We start from the raw sequence: 26,303 nt of genomic DNA, 5'->3' as shown, positions 1-26,303 counted from the left end.
GGTTTTCTCGACTTTTTCCGGAGATAAAACAACTAGAGACCTGTTTTTTGCATCTTTTTGATGATATCGGACCCTGTCCGGACCGGAAATGGAAAATTGCAATGTCGGAGCATAGGTCCAGCATAGGACTGCAAGGGGTTAAAACAGACAACAGTTACAACAAACACAAGACAAACACTCACAGTTGGCCAACTTCCACCTAACCCAAGGAATAAATTGTCATGCCATTTTGTCCAGGGTACTCTGTTCCCTTTACACAGCGCTCTCACAGGTCGGGAGGGAGATCCAACACCAAGAATCATTCGATCTCTGTCACAGGTGCCCATACTCCAGGCAGGCGAGGCACCATGGAGCCCCTCCTTCCCTCAACCGCCGCTGCTGCTACAGTCTGCTTTCCTTCCATTCCATTCTTTTTCACTTTTTTTCTTTTTCAAATAAGCTAGTAGTTCTGTCTCTGAGTCTCCAAGGCCGCCATCCTACTGTCACGCCATATGTGACCGGGTGCGTGGGCAAGGAGACTCGGAAACCAGAATGCTACAGTTTAAGCGCTCTCACGCATTAATTTATATACGTCACCCGTGATCACCATTTAAAGGGGCAAGAAACGGCAGGACTTTTGTGTGTTAAAATTATTCGTCAAGTGCTGAAGATAACATTTCCCACTCAAACATCCTTGTATTTATCATATAACACAATAAAAATACTTCTAGAACTACGGCAGCAGGCACTTAAATGTTGATGTGTGCTGCCATATTGACAAAGTTTTCCCGTGACATCACTGGTTGGAGCACTGGACAGGCTGGTTTGTAAACAAAGATGGCAAATCTCACAGAGCACTGGAAGTGACAGTTCTTTGTCAGAATTTGAAGAGATAGAATCTATTGGTAAAAACTTTTCAGTGCCGTATGAATTTGAGCTAATCCTAGAGCGCCAAATAGGCCCTACTGAAACTGAAATAAAACACACAATGTGGAGATCCCTGCCTAAAGCAAGAATAATAATAATAATAATAATATTATTATTAATAATAATAATAATAATAATACATTGATTTACTTACCACAATATGAAGACCCACTATAGGTCAAGCTGATTGTTCCTCCAAAATTGCGTTTAATTTCAGTGATCGTCTATATATAAGATTGTTAAATATTCATTATATAACATTTAATTCAGTTTGTATTTGTGTTTCGTATTTCTCGTACGCATTACATTATTATTACTATTGTAATAATAATCCCCCTTCATAAGTTCATAGGTATTTAATACATATAACAGCTTTCGTGTTTTAAATTAAACAATATGTTGTTAACATATTATTATTATTATTATTATTATTATTATTATTATTATCTTTTACCGGTGGGTATAGTTTCTTTCTCACGAAACGGCACCGCTAAAGCCACCGCTTGTCCACCTTTTTTAAATTTTCTATTACACAAATAATATTACAGTTACTAGGAAACCTGTGCATAATGAAAACCAACCAAACAAAACATTATCCAATCACTGGTTAGCCCTGTTGTCTTTGCAGCCAATCATAGTAAGAATTAGAAATTGGAAGCGAGGCAGGTTGCAGCGTACACACCTCTACACAAAACCCAGCTGCAGCTATCGCAGACCAAGTTTTCTTTTCCTCTTTTGCATTAAGTTCTAGAAGGAATAAATGATGTCAGCATGGTAAACAAGTAAGTACTTATTTCTCTTTACTACTTTAAACTGTGTTCTAAGTTTTTTGCACTGTAGAAATACATTTCTAAAACTGCATTCTTGAAAAATACTTAATTTAATTGAGTTTACTGAAAACAAAAACTAATGAAAAATAATCATTTAAGTTATAAATCATACTTTTAGAGCTTCTTAATTCATATCATAAAGTGGTTGTGTGATTAAATATTCTGTTTATTGCTTCTAATATCCACTCGTTCCCAGCACACGCCATCACCGTTTGCAAACAACGTCAATGAATTCACCTGGCAAATTCAGTTGAAAATTGCCTGTCAACCAGATATATCAGACTGATAGGATAGAAGGAGAGATTGATTTAAAAAAAAGAACGACAGAATAACTTAATACCACTTAATTTACCAAAATGAAAATTATTTATTATGGATGTGGGGAAAACACATTAACAATACGCTGTGCAGTCTCAACCTAGAAATCTGTATTGTGTGAACTTCATGTTTTTGTTCCTTTATGAACATACACAAAGGGGAAATACCATGTGCGGACGGTTAACAGTGTTTGCTTGCTCGCTGAACCCCCAGTCTCTTCTTAATGAATTGCACTTTCCTTCTTCTGGGTAATGTGTGTTTCACTTCCCCCTCTCACGTGACATTGGCACATCAACAATGCCGTTCATCCCATCTGTTTAACGGGGTGAAGCCGGGCTGTGTAAATATTTATTTTGAGAAAACAATCAAGAGTAGAGTCCATTATTGTTTATAAACACCCTGTGAATAAATGTGTATTATGTCATTGCAATCACTCAGGTGAAACAATGTCTTGTAATCTGCCCAAACATCAATATTTTTCAACAAAACTTTCAGGAAGTATTGTAAGGTCCCTCAGGTCACAGAATAACACATTTTTATAAACGTACCTCTAAGCAGAATACATAATAAAAATTACTTTTAAAAAATATAAGAAAAAAAAGCAAAAAGTTTATATGGTTTCTGAAGTACTTTAAATGTTCCCCAGAGTGTTCGGAAAACAAGGACACCATTTGCAAGATGCTACTGTAAAATTTAGTAAATTTTTATAAGAGAGTCAACAACAGCCAAAAAGCACCTGGTCCTGGGGTAGCATCCCACTGAAAAATGTTTGGTCCTGAAAGTGTTAAAGCTTAACTATAAGCTTCAGGTACATTCAAACAGTATTCAAATTCTAAAAGACGATAGTGACAGACAAGTTGAAAAAGGCATGCAAATAGAATAATCTAGCTGGAAAAAAGAAATCAAATGATTTGAGTGTTTCAAGGACTCATACTCGACAATCGGGACCCGGACTCGAAGATTAAGGACTCTACTACATAGGGTTACCATGTGACTCCAGATTAACCAGATGCTGTGAGACAGAACAGGATTTCAAAATTTAAATAAATAAATGTGTAAATGAACCATCCTTAGCTACAATTAATAATGTTCGAGAGTGGAGAACGGGAGAGAGAGAGGAGTTAAAATAAGTAAAAGCGTAAATATAAGTGTTTGTACTCACCGCGTTTGTTTGTCTGTCCGTTCACCATTTGTTAAATGTTAGTGCGTTTTGTTTGTCTTTATTTTGGCGCAAGTGCCGTGTCCTGTTTTGTGTTCAAACCTTTTATTTTCTGTTCTGTCAATTAATTATTAAATGCTGAGCGCGATCACGCGCTCAGCTTCACCAAAACCCCAAGTCTCCGTCGTTTTATTTCCTGGATCTGGTCTGACACCACCCACTCCGGCCGTCTTTGTGACAGCGTCAAATAATTGTATTACACTAAGAATGATTTGCAGCCAGTCGCTATTTTTTTCTGTTTGTTAAAATTCAATCGCCCATATTATCCTGCAAATACAATCAAAGCATCATCATCTTGTTGCTCTATCGATAGATTAGCTATTCGTTCATTAAGATCTGATCAGAAGCAGCTGATCAGTGTGACTTGTTTGCTGTGCCCAAGCAATTCCACCACAGCAGGATTAATCTCAGCAAAGGTGGAGCTCATTTATACGTGGATTACTTTCAGTTTAGGGGGAATTTTGAAATCCCGGTCTGTCTCAAAGCGTCCCGTTAATCTGGAGCCATATGGTAACCCTAGACTACAAGTCTGGTATTTATACAATTTGTTCTGATCCTAGTTCCTGAGAGTTGAGTCTACCCCTGCCACTTTTACATTTTTTGGTAGGAAATCACTAAATGACACTTATGGAGACATCTCTAAAGAAAAATTAAATTTGAGTACATTTTAAAACTTTTTTTTTTACATTTAAATGAGGTAATCGTAGGGTATATTCACCATAGAGTGAAAACGTTATTCTCTTAATAATCTTCAGATTCTCAGCTGTTTAGAAAGTTAGAATAGGGTATATTTTCAGTGGATATTTGTCCTGAATCACAAGCCGAAAGTCACGTTATGTCAGTCAGACCTCAAACAGGTCGACTGTTCACCGGAGCGGAAAGGTTAAACTAGAGACGTGTCCGCATCACCGCCCACTTTCTCAAGTGACATAGAAAAATTATTATTACACAGGCACTCATAATGCAAGAATGCATTAAATAATGAGTGAGTGAAAAGTCCCACTGAACATGTGCTTTAAGGTTTCTCTCCTCTGTGAATTCGCTGGTGTATTTTCAGATCTCCTGAATGTCTGAAACTCTTCCCACAGTCAGAACAGTGATACGGTTTCTCTCCTGTGTGAATTCGCTGGTGTATTTTCAGGTCTCCTGAATGTCTGAAACTCTTTCCACAGTCAGAGCAGAGATACGGTTTCTCTCCTGTGTGAATTCGCTGGTGTATTTTCAGGTATCCTGAATATCTGAAACTCTTTCCACAGTCAGAGCAGCAATATGGTTTTTCTCCTCTGTGAATTCGCTGGTGTGCTTTCAGATTTCCCGATTCCCTGAAACTCTTCCCACAGTCAGAGCAGCAATACGGTTTCTCTCCTGTGTGAATTTTCTGGTGCGTTTTTAGGTTATCTAAACGTCTGAAACTCTTCCCACAGTCAGAGCAGTGATACGTTTTCTCTCCTGTGTGAATTGCCTGGTGAGATTTCAGGGGTCCCGATTGACTGAAGCTCTTCCCACAGTCAGAGCAACAATACGGTTTCTGTCCTGTGTGAATTCGCTGGTGTGTTTTCAGGTTTCCTGATTGACTGAAACTCTTCCCACAGTCAGAGCAGCGATACGGTTTCTCTCCTGTGTGAATGCGCTGGTGTTTTTTCAGGTGTTCTGAACGACTGTAACTCTTCCCACAGTCAGAGCAGCGATACAGTTTCTCTCCAGTGTGAATATGCTGGTGTGTTTTCATGTCACCTAACCGTCTGAAACTCTTCCCACAGTCAGAGCAAGGATAAGGTTTCTCTCCTGTGTGAATTCGCTTGTGTGCTTTCAGGATACCTGAGTGACTGAAACGCTTCCCACAGTCAGAGCAGCAATACAGTTTCTCTCCTGTGTGAATTCGCTGGTGTTTTTTAAAATGCCCTAACTGGGTGAAATCTTTCCCACAGTCAGGATATTCTCCACCGCCCGCCCTCGCTTTAGTGACTGGACTGGAACCTGGAAAACATAACCAGTAAATAAAAGTAAAAGGGACTGCTTGTAGGCTTAGGGCATGTAGCTAGGTGGTGGAGTGGATTATACATGTGAATTTAATCTGTAGAGGCTTGCGCTGGGTTACACCAGTTTAAAACACAAAGTTAAACTTAAAGCCTGTAAAAGCAAAGTCAGTAAAGACTGATGCTGGTGAAAGTTGTAAGCACTTTTTTATACAGCCTACTTTATGATTTTAATTCAATAACTATAACTCCCGTTTGAACAAGCGCGAATGATCCATTGATGTCAGCGCATAACTCCTAACCATGTGCAGTTGAGCTGCGCTCTGTCAAAAAGACGATTGTCTTTAAAGCTTAGTCGAAGTCCACAGAGCTCCCTGCTGTTTTGTTTAATGCATTGTCTGCTCTCTTGCCACCTGGTGGCAGGACTAAAAGTGCAGCTGAATCAACGGCATTTTTACATTATCGCACTGGGACAGTCTCACGACAGTAAACGCTGGCTTTGGCTACCACTGTATCCATGCTTTTTTGTACTGAATTTATAATGATATATACAGTACTTTCATTTCTCCCCCTTTGTATAATATCCCCTTCCATCCCAACACAATACAAAGAGAAAAAAAACCCCTCACCCCCCAGAGCAATGGCAACTTTAGATCTGTATCTTAAGTTCACCAGCAGTGAGTCCTATCTTGAACTGGTTGAGGGGTGCAGGAATAATAAATACCTAGTAATCTAATCTATATGCTCCCTCTCTCTCAACCACACTGTGGACATCATGCAATCTAGAACGACAATGTCACAGCCACTGGGAGTCGCTCACCTGCTAGACTGCATTCTGAATATGACCGCCTGTCTTCCTTTCCACCTCCTTGCGTGCTGTTAGGAGAGTCTTCCTCTCCAGCGTCTTGCTCTCTCATGCAGATTCTCTCCAGCACCACGCTACCCTCCCGCAGGAGTACAGGCTCCAGCTCAGGGATGTTTGGTTTGAAGTTCTCGTATTCTTCCTTCCCTGGTTCCATGTCGTCAAACTCTTCTTTCAGGGGTTCCTGTTTAATATGGACAATTTCTAGCAGCCCTTCTTCTTCTTTAATAGGAAGCAGTTCTTCTGTCTGGGGGATCTCCAAGTCATCATGCTCAGCTTTAATCTCAGAGACCTCTGGCTGACTGCTGTCACATTGCATCTCACTGAGCTCCTGTTTAATGGGGAGGGAAGCCATCCCAGAGAAAGCCACACTAAAGGGGACAGGTTCATGTTCAGGGAACTCCTCTTTAATTGGGACAGATTCCATCTTCACACTGTCCATGGCATCTGTGTAGCTGCCAAAACAAAAAGCACAAAAAATGTATTTACTTATTTATTTAAATACAGTACTGTTAAGGCTATTCAAGGGACTGACAAAATCTGGCCTTAACCCTTCAAGGACTGGGATCATGTTAACACAATAAAACAGGGCCACCATACTTTGCAGTACAGGCTTGAAACACACATCAATAGATAAGGGAGGGACTGACGTTCACTTCCTGAGTTTTTTTTTTTTTTTTCGTGTGACGTCACTGAGAAGGCCATTTAGTGTCTAAGGGCGGAGACAGTTTACAGCAGCCCGCAGAAGCAAAACATCACAAGAGCGAATAAAGAAAAAGGGAAACACTGTAAATCTGATGTATTTGACAATTACATTAGAACATTTATTCTGTCTCGTGTTTTAATATATATGTTATTACAACATTTATAAATATCAAGAAATGAGTTGAACTAAATGTATCAGGTATGTTTTTTTTTTTTCCTTATTACTGATAATAATGAAATGAGTAACTTATTTTATTTATAAATATTTACTTTGAGAAAATAAATTGAGAGTAGTGTCCATTATTGCTTATAAAGACCCTGAGAATAAATGTGTATTATGTCATTGCAATCACTCTGGTGAAACAATGTCTTGTAATCTGCCCAAACATCAATATTTATAGAATAACGTGTTTTTATAGATCTATCTCTAAGCAGAAAACATAATACAAATTACTTAAGTTTGTATGGTTTCAGAAGTATTTTATAATGTTCCCAAGAGTGTTCTGAAAAAGGACACCATTTGCAAGATGCTACTGTACAAAATTGATTTTTAGTGAATGTTTATAGGAAGAGAGTCAACTACAGCCAAAAAGCGCCTGGTCCCGGGGCCTCACACGTCATACTGTCATCACCAGGGATCCTGGTTTTCTGCATTAAAAGAAATAATAAAAAAATTCTGATAAACTATAAAAATCTGAGTTATTCCACAATAAAAATAAAAGGCTAAAATTGAGCCCCCACCGTCACATTATAAGACAAACAAATAGTACTACTGAATAACAGTTAACACAGGAAGCATGTATTGGTACTCTTAAATTCTAAGGAAGTTACACGCTCACCAGTGCAATCAATAACCAATATAAACAAACTGACCACTTTCCTTTAATCAGCACAAACACTTCTTTTAAAAATACTTAAATTAAAAAAAAAACACCACTAGATGGTGTTCATGCCAGTTTATCTCCGAGTTAGTCTTTGTTATCTGCATGGCTGTTGCCAAACTCTTTGACCCGATCTTAGGGGTGATTTTGTATCGTTTTCTGCATGTTTAAGCAGCTCATTCAGTCGTAACAATGCACTGGATACTGAAGTAAACTGCAGCTATGATTCAGCCTCGTTCAACCTTGACCTCTGTACAACAGGAACAGTTTTATTGAACAAGTATGTTTACGTAAATTTAAAGCTAAATTGCCTGGGGGGATTCCAAAATTTTAGGGGGGAATGGCAAAAGGAAAGGCACTTTTGCATATAAAAAACTACATTATATATAATGTATATATATATATATATATATTTTTTACTGCATCATCATTTACACTGGTGTTGCTTTAAAATAAGCTGCTTTCAGGAGTCCTAACAGCTGTTCATCTCTGTCACACAGAGCACTCTCCATTGCTTTTGCCATTGCCTGACGTGAACTTTTTGCATGCAAAAGAAAAAGGCGTTTTACTTTTTTACCAGTGCTCCTTTTTTTTTTTTTCAACTCTTTACACTCAGCTCTATTTCCGCCTGTTTTAAATAAAAATGTGTCACTATCTTTATTTCTAAAAACTAGTAACCCATTTTATAAGCACAATAAGACACTGCCAGGTGTTGGTTGTGGTGGAATAACCACACTTCCAAGGGCTAAAGGCTACGCCCCTGGGCGTCCGGCTATTCTAACACAACTAACTCCCTGTCGTGTCTTATTGCTTACATATGACTTAACCCTGTATACTTAATATGGTTAAATCATGCTAAATATATTTGCCAGATATACAAGTATGTGTAATATGGGATAAGTGTTCCGCAGTATATCGTTAACTACGGTATTTCATGATAACAAAATCCTATGATACCTAATATCGGGTTAAAATAAAAACATCATGAATTATTGAAGTATATATATATATATATATATATATATATATATATATATATATATATATATATATATATATATATATATATATATATTTATCTATCTATCTGTATCTATATCTATCTATCTATCTACCTCTCTCTCTCTCTCTCTCTCTCTCTCTCTCTCTCTCTCTCTCTCTCTCTCTCTCTCTATATATATATATAATCAACCAGAACATCACAAATACCAAAAAGCAAAGAATTACACCGTGTAACAAATTATTTTTTTTTTGGTTCCTGGGTAGTAAGTGTTATTTCCTAATTGCTTATGCCTCAAAAGTATAGAAAATGGCTATTATTCCCCACAAACTTTGCTTTTGTGACCAGGACAGTGATATTTTGAAATTTGCCTATTTTCCAGAACATTCCAGATAGATTCAGTGCTGAGTAAACTTGGAGTAACTTCTAGAACTTTCTAGAACTTTCCAGTAATATAAATAGTAGTATAAATACAGGGGCCTTAAGCCCACCAGTTCAGTTTAGTTCCAGCTGCCTAAGTGGATACATATCTGCATTTTTCTGAGATGGCATCAAGGTCATAGGAGACTTCAAAATGGTGGCATTCCTGATGGGTCTCCAAGGCGGTTTTACCAAGTTTCCCTGCTATCTTTGCCTTTGGGACAGCAGGGACACCAAGGCGCACTACCACAGGCGGGACTGGCCACAGCGGACCGAGTTCTCTGTGGGGAGGACTAACATCAAGTGGGAGCCTTATGAAACAATTTGTCAGAGCTCTAGATAAGGAGTTGGCAGCCTTCAAGTACCTTCAAGACTTCTTCCCTAAGCTGTCTGAGGCAAAGGTCAAAGCGGGTGTCTTTGTCGGACCACAGATAAAGAAGATCCTGGAGTGCAATGAATTCCCCAAGAAGCTCACTAGTAAGGAGAAAGCGGCTTGGAACAGCTTTGTCGCAGTGGTTCGGGGCTTCCTGGGCAATTACAAGGCTGAAAACTATGTAGAGCTGGTTGAGACTCTGGTTAAGAACTACATCTCGTACATTGGGATTATTGAATTGTGGTTTGTCACACTTGAGAATTATTGTATTTCTTGTTCTTATTGTATGACTTATATTGTAACACTTGAATGTATTTGTATTTGCTTGCGATTGTAAGTCGCCCTGGATAAGGGCGTCTGCTAAGAAATAAATAATAATAATAATAATAATAATAACTACGGCACAATGGGCTGTAGGATGTCCCTCAAAGTCCATATCCTTGATGCTCATCTTGATAAATTCAAGGAGAACATGGGAGCGTACTCGGAGGAGCAAGGCGAGCGCTTCCACCAGGATATACTGGACTTTGAACGCCGTTACCAAGGACAGTATAACGACAACATGATGGGAGACTACATTTGGGGGCTGATTCGTGAAAGTGATTTACAGTATAATCGTAAATCTCGAAAAACTACTCACTTCTAAATCTTTTGTAGTCATTTTTGTATTACTTTAGTATAAATACATGTTAATTTGGATTCATATGTTTTTTTCTGACTTTATGTGAACGAAAAGACACAAATTCGCCCGTTTTCTCATTGGAAATAGGTACATTTCAAAATATCACTGTCCTGGTCACAAAAGCAAAGTTTGTGGGGAATAATAGCCATTTTCTATACTTTTGAGGCATAAGCAATTAGGAAATAACACTTACTACCCAGGAACAAAAATTGTGTTACATAGTGTCGCCATTTTAAAAGTCAGCGCTCTCGTGTAGCAGAGCGTTAAATCATTTAAATTCACCTCAGTGTGCTTTCTGAGCGGCATCTCATTACGTTAGGTACGTGATATACATACTTTACTTTCTGCATGTACTTATACATATGCACATACAAATTAGTTTAGAAATGCTGTGGCAACTTGTCCGTTGAAAAAATGCAAACACCAAGGCGGTCCCTACATTGAAAAAGTTGGGAACCCCTGAACCAACACACGCCTGCAGACTATGGAGGTTTAGTTCATTGCAATTGGTTCTGTCTTGCTACTAATGTACTATATTGAGCCCTGTCACCCGTGCTCACTACGAGATGATCTTACTACTGTGTGAGCGCATTGTTGTCCCATTGCATAAACTGTTACACAAACCCTGCTGTTAAATTCTGTGCCTACATAAATTGTTATAGCTACAAATTCACCCGAGATACAACAAGATTCATTTCCCCGGCGCCTTTAGTTTATTTGTTATATTTTAAATTGAATCGTCCGTGTTCATTTTGTAAACAAAGCCTAGGTCCGCAACCCATGCGTCCAAACAGCTAAACAAAAATGTAACTTACTTTTAATCGTCCACGCCTAGAAAACTGGTGTAATAATAAAAATAATAATACTTCCGAATGGATGAGTCGTTTTATTTTTATTTATTTATTTATTTATAACTTCTGATGTTTGAAATACGGCGCTGTCTTCTAAACACTTGCAGGCGCCGTTTTAATACGTCACTGAAACTCTTATCACCTGACTCGGTCACATCACCGTGTTGCATTCCACAGTCACAGATGCCTAGAGCAAGAAGTAGGGTATTACTGCAGCCTGCAGCTGCTGTCTCATAGCAGAAGTTGAAGTTATCACATATATCTAGGAAATTTTAGTCTTGAAGGGCTACTGCAGCAAATACTATCTTGCTTTCTGGTGTATACGCGGGGGGGGCTTGGGGGGCTTGGGGGGCTTGGGGGCTTGGGGGGGGGGGGGGGGGGGGGGTGTAAAGGTTCATTTAAATTGGGCACACGTTGAAGTAAAATGAGAATACTGTGAAGGTACTATGATACTGTACTACAATTACTATTACTGGGTTACAATTACATTACTATTGTGCTGTTGTACACAGTATTGCTTGCCCTAATGGTTTATTACAAATAAAAGAAAACAAAAACTCTCCTAAAGAGATTTTTCATGATAGTGTGTTGTTTTGTAGGGACCCTGAAGAAATCCAAACCAGCCTCAAAGTGTGTAGATGTAACAATCAAGTTTATTATTCAGAATTCTGGAGAGAAGTAATACAGGCGGTCTGCAATCAGTTCTCTGACAAGTAATCGCAAGATACAACATTTTATACCAGTGCAGACAAGATGATGACCAGTGCAGACAAGATGATGACCAGTGCATAGGCAAGATGATGACCAGTGCACAGACGAGGACCAGCGCAGACAAGATGATGACCAGTGCAGACAAGATGATGACCAGTGCACAGACAAGATGATGACCAGTGCATAGGCAAGATGATGTCCAGTGCACAGACGAGGACCAGCGCAGACAAGATGATGACCAGTGCACAGACAAGATGATGACCAGTGCATAGGCAAGATGATGTCCAGTGCACAGACGAGGACCAGCGCAGACAAGATGATGACCAGCGCAGACAAGATGATGACCAGTGCACAGACAAGATGATGACCAGTGCATAGGCAAGATGATGACCAGTGCATAGGCAAGATGATGACCAGTGCACAGACAAGATGATAACCAGTGCACAGACAAGATGATGACCAGCGCAGACAAGATGATGTCCAGTGCAGACAAGATGATGACCAGCGCAGACAAGATGATGACCAGTGCACAGACAAGATGATGACCAGTGCATAGGCAAGATGATGACCAGTGCATAGGCAAGATGATGTCCAGTGCACAGACAAGATGATAACCAGTGCACAGACAAGATGAGGACCAGCGCAGACAAGATGATGACCAGCGCAGACAAGATGATGACCAGTGCACAGACAAGATGATGACCAGCGCAGACAAGATGATGACCAGTGCATAGGCAAGATGATGTCCAGTGCATAGGCAAGATGATGACCAGTGCAGACAAGATGATGCCCAGTGCACAGACAAGATGAGGACCAGCGCAGACAAGATGATGACCAGTACAGACAAGATGATGACCAGTGCACAGACAAGATGATGACCAGTGCACAGACAAGATGATGATCAAAGAAGCAGACTTGTTTTGTGCACGTACAAGATAACGATCAAAGGAGTAGAACGATCAAAGAAGCAGACCTGTTATCTTGATCGTGCAGTACAACATTTACTCGGGTTCCAAGGGAACCATAAATCACAAGCTGATTTGTGGGGGAAGGTATTGTATTGTCCCTGTTACATTTACGGAGACAGGTTACATAAAACAAAACGCTGACTCACCTATACTAGTTCCACTGTACATATAGGGTGACTAAATGTGGCTAACACATGCTACTCCACCTCCCCAAGTTACTAAATGCTTCCATGCATCATTTTTAAACATTAATTATTATTTCTTTAATGTTGTTGTAATTAAGGGACCTATTGGTTTGATGTTCATTCCAAACTTGTATATAATTCTTGATTTCATGCTCTGTGTTTTGCTAGGGGTTGTATGGCAGTTAGTTAATCTTTGGTTTGATCCTTCTAGCTCATCAAAACCTTATTCCTTACGTAGATAAGTGGGGAAATTAGACAATGTGTTAGTAAACGTTAAGCTGCCCTCTGAAATAACACCTACACCTCGTTCCTTACAGCAAAGAACATTTTGGAAAGCATCAGAGTGGAGAGCATTTTTACTTTTTATTCAATACCCTTGCTTTCACAGTTTCTACACATGCCATTCATTTGTTATTGGCAGATAAAATGACAGACAGCACAATCAGTAAAGCATGCTCTTAAAAAATGTCTTAAAAAAATGGAAATGCTCAATGACTTAGAAAATGTGTCTTTCAATATACACCTGCTTCTGCACCTGTCAGATAGTTGCAGAGACTGCGGTCCAGCATGGTGTGTGTCTGCATTTCATTATGAAGATAAAACAGAGTACTTCATCATTTATTTAGTATGTCCCTCATCAGATTTGCAGTGCATATCTTAAGAAAAAACATAAGAACATAAGAAAGTTTACAAACAAGAGGAGGCCATTCAGCCAATCTTGCTTGTTTGGTTGTTAGTAGCATATTGATCCCAGAATCTCATCAAGCAGCTTCTTGAAGGATCCCACGGTGTCAGCTTCAATAACATTACTGGGGAGTTGGTTCCAGACCCTCACAATTCTGTGTAAAAAAGTGCCTCCTATTTTCTGTTCTGAATGCCCCTTTATCTAATCTTCATTTGTGACCCCTGGTCCTTGTTTCTTTCAGGTCAAAAAAGACCCCTGGGTCGACATTGTCAATACCTTTTGGGATTTTGAATGCTTGAATCAGATCACTGTGTAGTCTTCTTTGCTTATATGAGTAAAATCCAGTAAGAACACGTAGTAAATATGATAAATGGATGAGAATGATTTCAAATAAGAACAATTACAAAAAAACATGAGTACGGCTACCTACAAGAGTAAAATCAAACACAAGATACAGTGTTATAGTTAGGACCAGTAGCTAAATGTGGCAAGGTATGGAGCAGTTCAGTGCCATGTAGTTAAGAGTTGTGAGGTTTACAGATGCTGTCTGAACAGGTGTGTCTTGAGGAGGCGCTGGAAGGTGGTCAGGGACTCAGCAGTCCTGGTATCCATCGGTAGGTTGTTTCACCACTGAGGAGCAAGGGTGGAGAAGGAGCAGGCTCTGGAGGCAGGGGAATGGAGGGGGATATAACTAGTCTGCCGGAGGTGGAGGAGCGGATGGGGCGTGAGGGGGTGTAGGGAGAAATGATGAAAGTCTGAAGATAGGAGGGAGCAGAAAGGTCAAGACAGCGAGTTTTGAGTTGGATGCGAGCAGTGATAGTGTATGAGAAATGCAGAAGGGAAAAGACAATGCGAGCAGCAGAATTTTGGATGAGCTGGAGCGGACAGGTACCAGAGGCAGGGAGGTCAGCCAGGAGGGAGTTGCAGTAGTCAAGACAGTATCAGGGCCTGAACTAGGAGCTGCATGGAGTAGTCGGTGAGGAAGGGGCGAATTCTGTGTATGTTGCCAAGGAAGAAGCAATAGGAGGGTGCCAGAGCAGTGATGTGCTGAAAGTAGCCATAGGAGGGTGCCAGAGTAGAGATGTGCTGAGAGTAGGAAGCCTGTTAATTCATGTAGATTTAATTGACCATATTTATTCCATATTCCTTTATAACAAATGCTGTTGATCACATGTATAAGGCATGAGGAAGTGCAGAAGATATTCAGGTCTTATTTCTGTGCTATTCAGCCAGAATTCATTTGGAATGTGCAGCCTTTATTTTAAAGCGTTACAGAGGATTGTGTTGAATAATGTAACTCAAGACGACTGGATAATGTAGCCTTAAGCTTCTCTTGCAATTTAAAGTGTGAAACTGTTGATAATATTGTTTGAAATAAATGTTTTTTTTCTGATTTGGCTTTCTGTTACAAACAGACAAAATCACTGAAGTAGAAGCATTATTTTCAAATAGTGATCTCATTTTATATAGAAACAGAAGCGGCATATGCATGAAACAGTTGTTCTTGAATCATGTTTATGGAAACGTGTTTCCTTGCATATGCTGGGCTGCAGTAGACCAGCTTCTTATTCAGGAAACACTTTATTTTTCTTCCCTGGCAACGACACTCTTTTCCTGACAAATGTAAAAGGTTGGGACTGATCCAGTGATACTAGGGACTGTTTGCATTGGCTTGGGCCACTCGTGTCAAGCTGATTTTCTATAAAAGTGTGACACTACAGAGCATTCATTTTTAATTGATCTGACCCATATACCCAACCCCAAAGATATAGCCAGCAGCCATGGTCCAGGGAACACATACTGAGAAATACCGTCTTGCTGTGCTGAGGTTGCTACCATAAAAATAACATTCATAGTTCAGTTTTTCACTTGGACCCTTGTTTTGTTTAGGTTAGCTGTGAAACTAAAGGGCTAGGCTTATACATTTACCCATTAGGGGTCTACACAATGCAACACCTCAAACTCTTTGGTTTTATTTTTGAATGGATTATATTTAGAGCAGTGCCCAACCTGTGGTCCGCAGTTCTTGCAAAAACCCATTTCTACACAATCACAGGTTGTGCTACTACTAAGACTACTAAGACAGCTTTAACCACGTGAGATATAATTACAAGATATGTATGAATCTGCATTTCCCCCCTTTATCTATTCTTTTATTATGGGTGAGTTTATAAATTAATATATATTACAGCTCCCTTTGATGCAAGACCAAGCATCGCCTTCAAAGCTGCCATGCACATGTGTCTTTAGCCAGCATTATTTAGAATAAATAAATCAATCAATCTACATCTAACATTCACTAAATGCACATCTTTCGAATCTGTGCTCATTCTTCACTGTTCAAGGGAAAAAACATAATCTGGCTTTCCCAGCCTTAAAAGTAGCGCACTGCATTGAATATTCCTAACTTGTTGGAATGACTAAATTAAAAAAATACATTAAAACCAGTTTGGTACTTTTCATTTTCAACAATATAAAATATGTGCTACAGTGTTGCCAGGGATATAGAAATATACTTATTTCTGTACGTTTTTGGAGAGGTTAGCTGCATACAGTAATAGATGTTAATGTGGTACAAAGAGGCTATATTTGTAGCTTGACTTGTGAACTGTACCATAGCGTGAATGATTGATTTCTGCTCCATGATATTATATGGGTTTATGCAGCCAGGTTTAATATTTCACAAGACTATACCAAAAGAAAATTCTATTAACACTACCTCTGAAAATAATGTCGTCTGTTCTTGACGCTGTCATATTTAACCAAAATGCTATAAATCCCATCGACTGTGTGCCACCAATCACATTTAAATTACATCTATCACAGCCTACCAGAAGTGGTAACATCCTGTACACTCTCCAATCATTTTTAAATTTTTCAAATTGCTTCCCGCCCACCTCGTCTTTGTATTTCAGTGTTTTATTTATATGTACATCGAACAAAGTTTGCACTCAGTGAGCAGAATAAATTGCGTTAGAAATGAATAGGTTAATTTGCTACAGAAGGAGACCAGCACATATTTATATTTACTGGATCTGAGGATGACCTAAGCCCCAGTGCATTATTTGTCACAAGGTTTTGTCAAACAAAACTCTCAAACCTGCAAAATTGAGACGCCATTTATTCACAAAGCGTTCAGAATGTGAAAAAAAAAAACGTAAACAAAAGAAACAGGAACTTTGCCATCAGCGACGATCCAAGCCCAGGAATATCATTAAAGTTTCTACAATTTCTACAAATACACATAAAACGTAGTTGCAAAATGTTGTTGTGAAAAAATGTGGCAAGTGGTCCGTGGGAAAAATCCAAACACCAAGGTGGTCCCTACATTGAAAAAGCTTGGGAACCAATGATTTACAGCCTTGAATGTCATTTACTGTTGTATGCTTAACTTGGCTGCCCTCTCAGGACAGATTGTGCACATGCACAGATACTGGTAAGAAGGGATTCTGTTCACCTGGCATCTAGCCAGGTTTGTCTGTTTCGAAATTTACAATACTAGAAATTAATTGTCGATTGTTTTGGGAGTTGAACAAGCAAACTGGTTGCGATTGATCAGTTTTTTTTCAGGTATTTGTTTAAAGTTGGAAAGTTGACCAGTTCTGTGGATTTGCTGAATTATTCTAAAGTAATGCTTCTGTATGTATGGGTGCATAGCTTGCAGAAGGATGTAGACCAGGGGTCTCTAACCCTGGTCCTGGGGGGCTGGTGTCCCTCCTTGATTTTGTTCCAACTGTACCTTAAAATGTCTTAATTGGATCAATTAAGTGATTATTAGAAGCTTCATTGGTCAAATTAATTAATTGTGTACAGTTAGAACAAAAAACAGGAGGGGCACCAGCACTCCAGGACCAGGGTTGGAGACCCCTGCTGTAGCCTGATTAAAAGGCACGCCTGTGTTTTATTAACACCTGTATTGGACACTCTTCAAATATACTGAATTAAATATATTAACTAGACCATTAAAAAGCATCTTTTGCACCGGTATTTATTTATCTGTACTAAAGGTAAATAAATCCATTGCAAAATCTACAGACCCCCCACCCCCCCACACACACACTTATTTCTATTACCAGACTGCATTTTATGCTCTGTAATGGTAGCTTAATCCATTAATAGGTTGTACATTTTCATTTGTAACCCTGCTCCTAGGAGTTAAACAGACAGCAGAAATAAAAAAGATATTTCATTACAAATTAAATGAAAAATGATTAAAAATCACATCATAGCACAAAGTGAGATACCTGTGATGTTGACATGCCAAATTTATTTGCCACAGCAGCCTGCGAAACCACAGGAGACTCCAGCTCCTTCAAGCATTAATCTGGTTTATGCAATTTACACAAGTCACAGCTCTAAAAAGTGATCTCTGGTCAGTATTTCAAAATACTCTATCCCAACTAAACGAAGTGACGTCCCAATTAAACAAATAGCATTGGGAAGAACCGCCCCCCCAACATTCTGTCCCATTTAAGCAGAAGTCCCAATTATCAGTGTCCCGATTAGGCAGTGCCAACTATGCAAAAAATAATAATTAATAATAATAATAATAATAATAATTATTACACAGGTTAATGGTTCCCCCCCCCCCCCCCCCGAATGAGTGAAAAGTCCCATTGAACATGCTCTTTAAGGTTTCCCTCCTCTAATGAATTTGTTGGTGTTTTTTCAGGTTTCCCGAATCTCTGAAACTCTTCCCACAGTCAGAGCAGGAATACGGTTTCTCTACTGAGTGAATTCGCCGATGTTTTTTCAGGTTTCCCGAATCTCTGAAACTCTTCCCACAGTCAGAGCAGGAATACGGTTTCTCTACTGAGTGAATTCGTTGGTGTTTTTTCAGGTCTCCTGAATCTCTGAAACTCTTCCCACAGTCAGAGCAGCAATACAGTTTCTCTCCTGTGTGAATTCGCTTGTGTGAAACAAGGCTGTGTGACTGACTGAAACTCTTCCCACAGTCAGAGCAGCGATACGGTTTCTCGCCTGTGTGAATTCGCTGGTGCGTTTTCAGCTCTCCTGACTGCTTGAAACTCTTCCCACAGTCAGAGCAGGAATACGGTTTCTCTCCTGTGTGAATTCGTTGGTGTTTTTTCAAGTCTCCTGAATCTCTGAAACTCTTCCCACAGTCAGAGCAGAGATACGGTTTCTTTCCTGTGTGAATTCGTTGGTGTCTTTCAAGGTCTCCTGACTGTCTGAAACTCTTCCCACAGTCAGAGCAGCAATATGGTTTCTTTCCTGTGTGAATTCTCTGGTGTGTTTTCAGGTTTTCTGAACGTCTGAAACTCTTACCACAGTCAGAGCAGTGATACGGTTTCTCTCCTGTGTGAATTCGCTGGTGAGCTTTCAGATTTCCCAGTTGACTGAAACTTTTCTCACAGTCAGAGCAGCAATACGGTTTCTTTCCTGTGTGAATTCGCTGGTGTGTTTTCAGGTGTTCTGAACGACTGCAACTCATCCCACAGTCAGCGCAGTGATACGGTTTCTCTCCTGTGTGAATCCTCTGGTGTGTTTTAAGGCTGTGTTTAACACGGAAACTCTTCCCACAGTCCATGCAGCAATACGGTTTCTGTCCTGTGTGAATTCTCATGTGTGCTTTCAGGCCTCCTGAATGACTGAAACTCTTCCCACAGTCAGAGCAGCGATACGGTTTCTCTCCTGTGTGAATTCGCTGGTGTGAATCAAGGTGTGCTAACTGACTGAAACTCTTCCCACAGTCAGAGCAGCGATACGGTTTCTCGCCTGTGTGAATTCGTTGGTGTGTTTTCAGGGAGTGTATCCTACTGAAAATCTTCCCACAATTAATGCAGCGATATGGTTTCTCTCCTGTGTGAATTCGCTGGTGTGTTTTCAGGGCTCCTGAATGACTGAAACGCTTCCCACAGTCAGAGCAGCGATACGGTTTCTCTCCCGTGTGAATTCGCTGGTGTGATTTCAGGTTTCCCGATTGACTGAAACGCTTCCCACAGTCAGGGCAGAGATACGGTTTTTCTCCTGTGGGAATTTGCTGGTGTTTTTTAAAATGCCCTAACTGGGCGAAACCTTTCCCACAGTCAGGATATTCTCCACCGCCCGGCCTCACTTTAGCTGCTGGACTGGAACCTGGAAAATATGAACAGGAAAAAAGTAAGAAGGGCTGCCTGAAGGCTTAGGGCATGTTGCTAGGTGGTGGTGGATTAAAGTAAGTGCATTTCCTGTAATGTTTCTGTTCTACCAGGCAATGGTAACCTTCTATCTAGGTTTGCTACTATTCGATTTTAATTTTTTTGCCAAATCGACGATTAATATTGACATTTATTTTACAAAGAATTTACCGTTTTTTTTTTTTTTTAATCTATTTTTCAATTCAAGCAGCGAATGTGTGAAATCGACCTTTATGCTTTAAAAAAAAAAAAACACTCTTATGCCATTGAAAAACATGCAACAAAACCATGGTTACCAACATTGTAATTGAAATAATGTTTGGTCACAGTTGAGCTATACATTTACAAACTAGTGTCACCGTATACCTATAGCAAAAGCTTACCTACACCTTACCCTGTTAATTTCAAAGTAGGCGTTTTGAATGACAGGTGCTGTAGCTGGCAAATGAGAGCATTCTAGCACTGCTTCAGTCAACGAGATCTGTCAGAACAGGGTGAAACTACAGTACTAACGGACCACTGAGATGACTGACAGCGACCCCCAGCCATTCAGAGCGGAACGGAGACGGGACAGACAGCAGGTATAAAAACTATACAAACTAGAGATGATTTCTAAATTATTTTTGGTAAGAAAATAAAAAATAGCGAGTGGTTTTACCAACGTTTATCGTATATAAATTGATTTCAGTCAAACTCATATTTTTTTGGGAACTCAACGTTTAACAAGCCTTATCGATTAATATCGAAAAGCAGCAAGCAGGGTTCTATCTGTACCTTAACTTCACCAGTAGTGAATCCTATCTTGAACTGGTTGGAGTGATACAGGAAAAACAAATACTAAGTAATCTAACCAATATGCTCCCTCCATCTCAATCACACTGTCATTCAAGATTGCAAGATCTCCATAATGTCACAGCAACTAGGAGTCACTCACGTGCTAGACTGCATTCTGAATATGACCACCCGTCTTCCTTTCCAGCACCTTGCATGGCGTTGGGAGAGCCTTCCTCTCCAGTACCTCGCTCTCTCATGCAGATTCTCTCCAGCACCACGCTACACTTCCGCAGGTGTACAGGCTCCAGCTCAGGGATGTTTGGTTTGAAGTCCTCGGATTCTTCCTTCCCGGCTTCCATGTGGTCAAACTCTACTGTCAGGGGCTCCTGTTTAATTTCCAGCACCTCTTCTTGTTTAACAGAAAGCAGTTCTTCTGTCTGGGGGATGTCCAATTCATTGTGCTCAGCTTTAATCTCAGAGACATCTTGCTGACTGCTGTCACATTGCACCTCACAGAGCTCCTGTTTAATGGGGGGACAAGCCAGCCCAAAGAACTCCACACTAAAGGGAACAAGTTCAAGTTCAAAGAGCTCCTCTTTAATTGGGACAGATTCCATCTCCACACTGTCCATGGCATCACACGGGACTCTGTTTAGTAGCAGCTGAAAAAAAAGACACACATTCCAACCATTTATTTATTTAGTGATTGATTTATTTAAATACAGTGCTAATAAGGCCAGTTCAACATCAAGCATTGCAAACATAGACAACAGTCAGTTGTGCAGTTTTTTTCAATATGCATTATAACCAGATAGGATACATTCATCTCCTTCTCTGAGACAGTGACTAATTTTTTAAGAATGTCTTGCTGTTTAGCTAATTGATCAGGAAAAACTTGTGTCATTTCCCAACGCAATGTGGATGCCGTGTCTCAAGATGCCAGACCTTAGCTTTCATAAGCCAGTACTTCACAACAAATGACACATGAGGACGCGCATCATCCTCGTCACCAATGAGATGGTAATTGCGATTTTTTTGTTTTTGTTTCTTTGAGCTGCAGATAGGATTAGACATTTTTCATTTTGCAGCGATTTTAACAACTGTTTTCAAAATCCCAAGTAACCGGACGTGAAATGTCACCTTATAATATATATATTTTTTTATAATATTTTTTTTTTGTTTCATATTTAAAACAATACATTGTTCCCATAATTACTGCTAATGATTTGTTTGCAAATTATATTTATTTTGAATATAAGCATAACAGTTGCATAGTGAAACTAAATCTTAATGTGCACTGAATTTCATATCTTTAGATTGTTTGGCGACCCATCAGAAACCTTGCCGCAACCCCCACTTTGGGAAACGTTGGTCTGAAGTGAACCCACCTATTGTACCAGTTAAGCAGTGTGTGCTGGAAAGCCTTGTCAGAACATGTGTCAGGTAAGGGCGCAGTGGCAGCCTTACCTGCCATTTTCCAATTTTGTTTCTGAATTGTCAGCTTTTACAGTCAAGTAAAACACTTTTTTGTGTTTAATATATATATATTACAGTATCCACCACTTACACCATCCATGGTTACTTCAGGCAGCCGTCTATATCAAGCTAATAGCGTTTGCCATTCCCATTGATTTCAATAACAAAGACATTGTTTATTCTGGGTTAAGCATGCCATATATTTCAGGTAAACTCAGCTGTTTGGATCTCATTATGTACCATTTACATAGATTTCAATAACAAACGCACAGCTTAGTAGTAATCGCTCTTAATAATCCACCAATTAGCTGTTTCACCTCGTTATCTTGACATTCATAGGTTTAAATAATAAAGGAGCACTACTGTGGTAAACACTTGACAGAACGATCAATCAGCTGTTTGCACCCCTGTACTGTACCTTGGCTATTTAATCCTTGTATGCAGTGCTGGGTTTATAGTTTGAAAAAAACGTTTTTTTTAATTTAGTTTAACCCTTTAAATATAATATTGCCATATAATCCAAACACAACATACCTTGAAACAAAATAAGGTAAATTGGTAGATTTAATATCGGCATTCTTTTGAAATGATTACGCATAACACAAGATATATGTAGGGCTTCTGATTTTAAGTTTTAACCGATAAAACACCCCCGATCCAAAAAAAAAAAAATGAATCTGAGTATTTATTTTTGCCAAGCTTTTTGAGATGTTATAGTAATAAAATAATTACTTGGATAGCATTATTGAGGAGTTTGGTGATAAATCGAGTGATCAGGAGAGGATTTATCAGTACGCATGACTATGAAGAGTGATATGTGAAATACAGTGAACAAGGGGTGAGGCAGGGCTGGAGATGCAGTACTGAGTGTCCTGTTGATATGCAGTGCCTTTTAAACCTGTTTTACTGTGAATAAAATTACTTTTAAACAGCGTGTGTAAAATAAACAGCTTGTGTGAAAATAACTTAGACCTGACACGTCTGACAGGCACTGAATAAATGGACCTCAAAGGGTTAACCCTTGAAAGACAGGGGTGCCAAATATTACAGCCAGCTACACTATCTGACATCACCCCAGGAAAAAACAGCACAGCAGACACCCTTTAGGACGTACTGCCCCAAGGTCATTTCACACTGTATATCGTGTGCGCACATTTCTCTCAGAAAATATTAAGAATGTTTTGAGACAATGAGTTTTATACACCTGTATCCATTAATAAAAACATGCCAGCCACAGCCCTCTATAGTAGTAGTGCATTAAGGCTGGCCTTTCTATATGAAAACACCTTCCCCCGGGATAGTGGCAAGTGTATCATATTGTACGGACATAATGTTTTGAAAAAGCCTTGCCAAACTAGCTGAGTAATTCCTAGTCTTGTAATGTTTAGTTTTTCTATAATACTAAGAATGGCCAGATCAAGCAATTTTGTGGTCCCCTGCAAAAAAAAAGTAAAGATAAATAGGGGCTAGAGAAACACATTAATAACACACACAATGTAATACAATATAATGAGCAGGCTGCATCAAAAGATCATATGAGGTAATCCTATATAATACCTAATATGGTTATACAAGGTTGTTGCTATTTTCTTCAATGTCTTTTTATTCACATTTTAGTAAAACTTACATTTTTATTATTAAAATGCCACCTCCCAAGTTATCTGAGGGTGAAATGCGATTGTTTTAAAAAAGAAATTAGACGAGATGCGCTTGCTCATCATACAAATGTTAAACAAAGGTCTTTTTTCTTTACAAAACACATCATTAAGAGACTTGGGCCATATTTACTATTATCGGGATGATGAGTATTTGGTTAAATGCATTACCCTTCTATATATTCGTTCCATCAAAAGTAAATACAGTATTTAAAATGTATAATTCCCATGATCAGCTAGTTTATTTGCTGCGTAATATCAATTTAGACTCCCCTTTGTACTCCAGCCCCCCCCCCCCCCCCCCATCTCAAACTTATAAATAATGTTATCATTTTACTGGACGTCATTTAATTTAGATTTGTTTTATATAAAGATAAAGGTGGTTTCCACTCAGAATAACAGTCGATGACGTTGTTTGAAAAGTATGGTCTATGTAAAGACCTAGTATGTTTCAAATGTGTTAGGCTTCAATTTTTTTTATACTTTTAGAACTCAATTGACATTTGTTGGAGCCATTCGTGTATCTCAATCGCACAATAATAAAGTCAGAGTAGTGTGATTACACTCTGTCCAAAATCTATTCTCAGGTGTCATTTACACACTTAACTCCCTCCCAGCACACACTGGCGTGTGCTACAGTACCCAGTTTGACCGTCTGAGTTGATTTCTACATATCATTGTTTAGATTAATTTCTTTACTAATACCAACACATAAATAAATAAATAAATAAATAAATAAATAAATAAATAAATTGATTACACGTCTCCCTAAATTACTACAACTACTTAATGAAACAAAAAAGTCACTCAAAACGAGGCATATTTTACATTTTTCCCCAATAAACAAAGTCCTGTTTGTTTTAAAACAGCGTGGTGTATATCCTCTTGCAACACAATAATGCGCGCTCTCAGTGTCGGAAGGTTTGTAGTCTGTGTCGATATCAATTGTTTTGGCTACAATTAAATTCACCCAAGGTACAAGAGGGTGGTAAATACAGTATGTACACACATACAAATAAAATACAATTTTTATGTACACAAAAGGTTTGAATGATTCAAATGTTTCGGACAAAAGCCATTTTCTCCGCACTGCGTTTATACTTTTTTTTTTTTTTCTACACAGCTGAAAGGCTTTCGTATACACCCAAAAAAAGAAGAAAAAAGCATTTGTGTACACTGTAGTCATAACTCTTTTCAAACACAAACATACATTTTGTGCGGGTGTGTATATAAAAAAACTCATTTTCCATTATTTTTCACCGGCGCTTATTAGTTTATTTGTTACATTTTAAACTGAATCGGCCTTGTACAATTTGTAAATAAAGCCTGGGTCTACAACACCCGTGCGTCGCAAACAACTCAACTTTATTTAAAAAAAAAAAAATGTAACTTACTTTTTTGTTATCGTCCACACCGAGCAAACTGGTGTGCAACACCACTTAAATAAATACTAATATTAATAACTCCAGATGGATGAGTCGAATGACTCGGTCACATAACAGGATTTCACTCCACAGTCGCAGACGCCTCACGTTAAATGGCCGACTCGAGATCATTCAAACCAAGGATATTCTACAACGAGACTCAACTCCCCCTTTACTTCCGTCGCGCTGTGCGCAAAGCTAAGAGAGCGCTTGGGACAAATTGTTCTATTGAGTACACTATGTAACACAATTTTTGTTCCTGGGTAGTAAGTGTTATTTCCTAATTGCTTATGCCTCAAAAGTATAGAAAATGGCTATTATTCCCCACAAACTTTGCTTTTGTGACCAGGACAGTGATATTTTGAAATGTACCTATTTCCAATGAGAAAACGGGCGAATTTGTGTCTTTTCGTTCACATAAAGTCAGAAAAAAACATATGAATCCAAATTAACATGTATTTATACTAAGTAATACAAAAATGACTACAAAAGATTTAGAAGTGAGTAGTTTTTCGAGATTTACGATTATACTGTAAATCACTTTCACGAATCAGACCCCAAATGTAGTCTCCCATCATGTTCTCGTTATACTGTCCTTCATTGACAGCTCATCCAGGAGCCTCAAAGCCGTGCTGCTCCATAATGGTAACAAGTACCCGTCTCTTCCCCTGGCTCACTCGGTGCACCTCAAAGAGGATTACAACAGCATCAAGACCTTGCTGGACGCCTTGAAGTATGATGAGTACGGCTGGGACCCCCGGAAGGTGCTGATGCCACCACTGCACATCAAATTGGGCCTTATGAAACAATTTGTCAGAGCTCTAGATAAGGAGTCGGCAGCCTTCAAGTACCTTCAAGACTTCTTCCCTAAGCTGTCTGTGGGAAAGGTCAAAGCCGGTGTCTTCGTCGGACCACAGATAAAGAAGATCCTGGAGTGCAATGAACTCCCCAAGAAGCTCACTAGTAAGGAGAAAGCGGCTTGGAACACCTTTGTCGCAGTGGTTCGGGGCTTCCTGGGCAATCACAAGGCCGAAAACTATGTGGAGCTGGTTGAGACTCTGGTGAAGAACTACGGCACAATGGGCTGTAGGATGTCCCTCAAAGTCCATATCCTTGATGCTCATCTTGATAAATTCAAGGAGAACATGGGAGCGTACTCGGAGGAGCAAGGCGAGCACTTCCACCAGGATATACTGGACTTTGAACGCCGCTACCAAGGACAGTATAACGAGAACATGATGGGAGACTACATTTGGGGGCTGATT

The 26,303-nt window shown here is 39.3% G+C and overlaps 2 protein-coding genes across 2 annotated transcripts in view; both read right to left on the bottom strand.

Annotated features, from left to right (window-relative positions):
* Positions 1-11,120, bottom strand: part of LOC131721233 (zinc finger protein 664-like) — a 113,412-nt gene extending 102,292 nt beyond the window's left edge. Inside the window, exon 1 of the mRNA XM_059014686.1 lies at positions 10,988-11,120. The gene's annotated coding sequence lies outside the window, so the exon portion shown is untranslated. The remainder of the gene's footprint in view (positions 1-10,987) is intronic.
* Positions 2,031-25,245, bottom strand: LOC131721175 (zinc finger protein 665-like). Its single transcript, XM_059014497.1, has 5 exons — positions 25,009-25,245; positions 20,644-21,145; positions 18,219-19,668; positions 6,070-6,566; positions 2,031-5,250 (listed from the first exon to the last, which is right to left on the bottom strand). Exons 2-5 carry the CDS (start codon positions 21,113-21,115, stop codon positions 4,289-4,291), a joined length of 3,381 nt encoding a protein of 1,126 aa, XP_058870480.1. The 5' UTR covers positions 21,116-21,145; positions 25,009-25,245; the 3' UTR covers positions 2,031-4,288.
* Positions 25,246-26,303: the final 1,058 nt, after the last annotated feature.

Source organism: Acipenser ruthenus, chromosome 48 (genome assembly GCF_902713425.1).
Source record: "Acipenser ruthenus chromosome 48, fAciRut3.2 maternal haplotype, whole genome shotgun sequence".
In the NCBI taxonomy this organism is placed as follows: Eukaryota; Metazoa; Chordata; class Actinopteri; order Acipenseriformes; family Acipenseridae; genus Acipenser; species Acipenser ruthenus.
Note: the sequence above shows the minus strand (reverse complement) of the source record. Positions and strands in the feature narration are given on the sequence as shown.

Bases quoted from the DNA above. Each gene is read 5' to 3' on its own strand.
- LOC131721175 (XM_059014497.1), bottom strand. From the start codon at position 21,115: ATGGACAGTGTGGAGATGGAATCTGTCCCAATTAAAGAGGAGCTCTTT. The intron at 19,669-20,643 runs GTGAGTGACTCC...CATATTTTCCAG, and splicing joins TTCAGAATGCAGTCTAGCAC to GTTCCAGTCCAGCAGCTAAA. The intron at 6,567-18,218 runs GAGGAGGGAAAC...TTGTTTTGGCAG, and splicing joins AAACACCAACAAATTCATTA to CTACACAGATGCCATGGACA.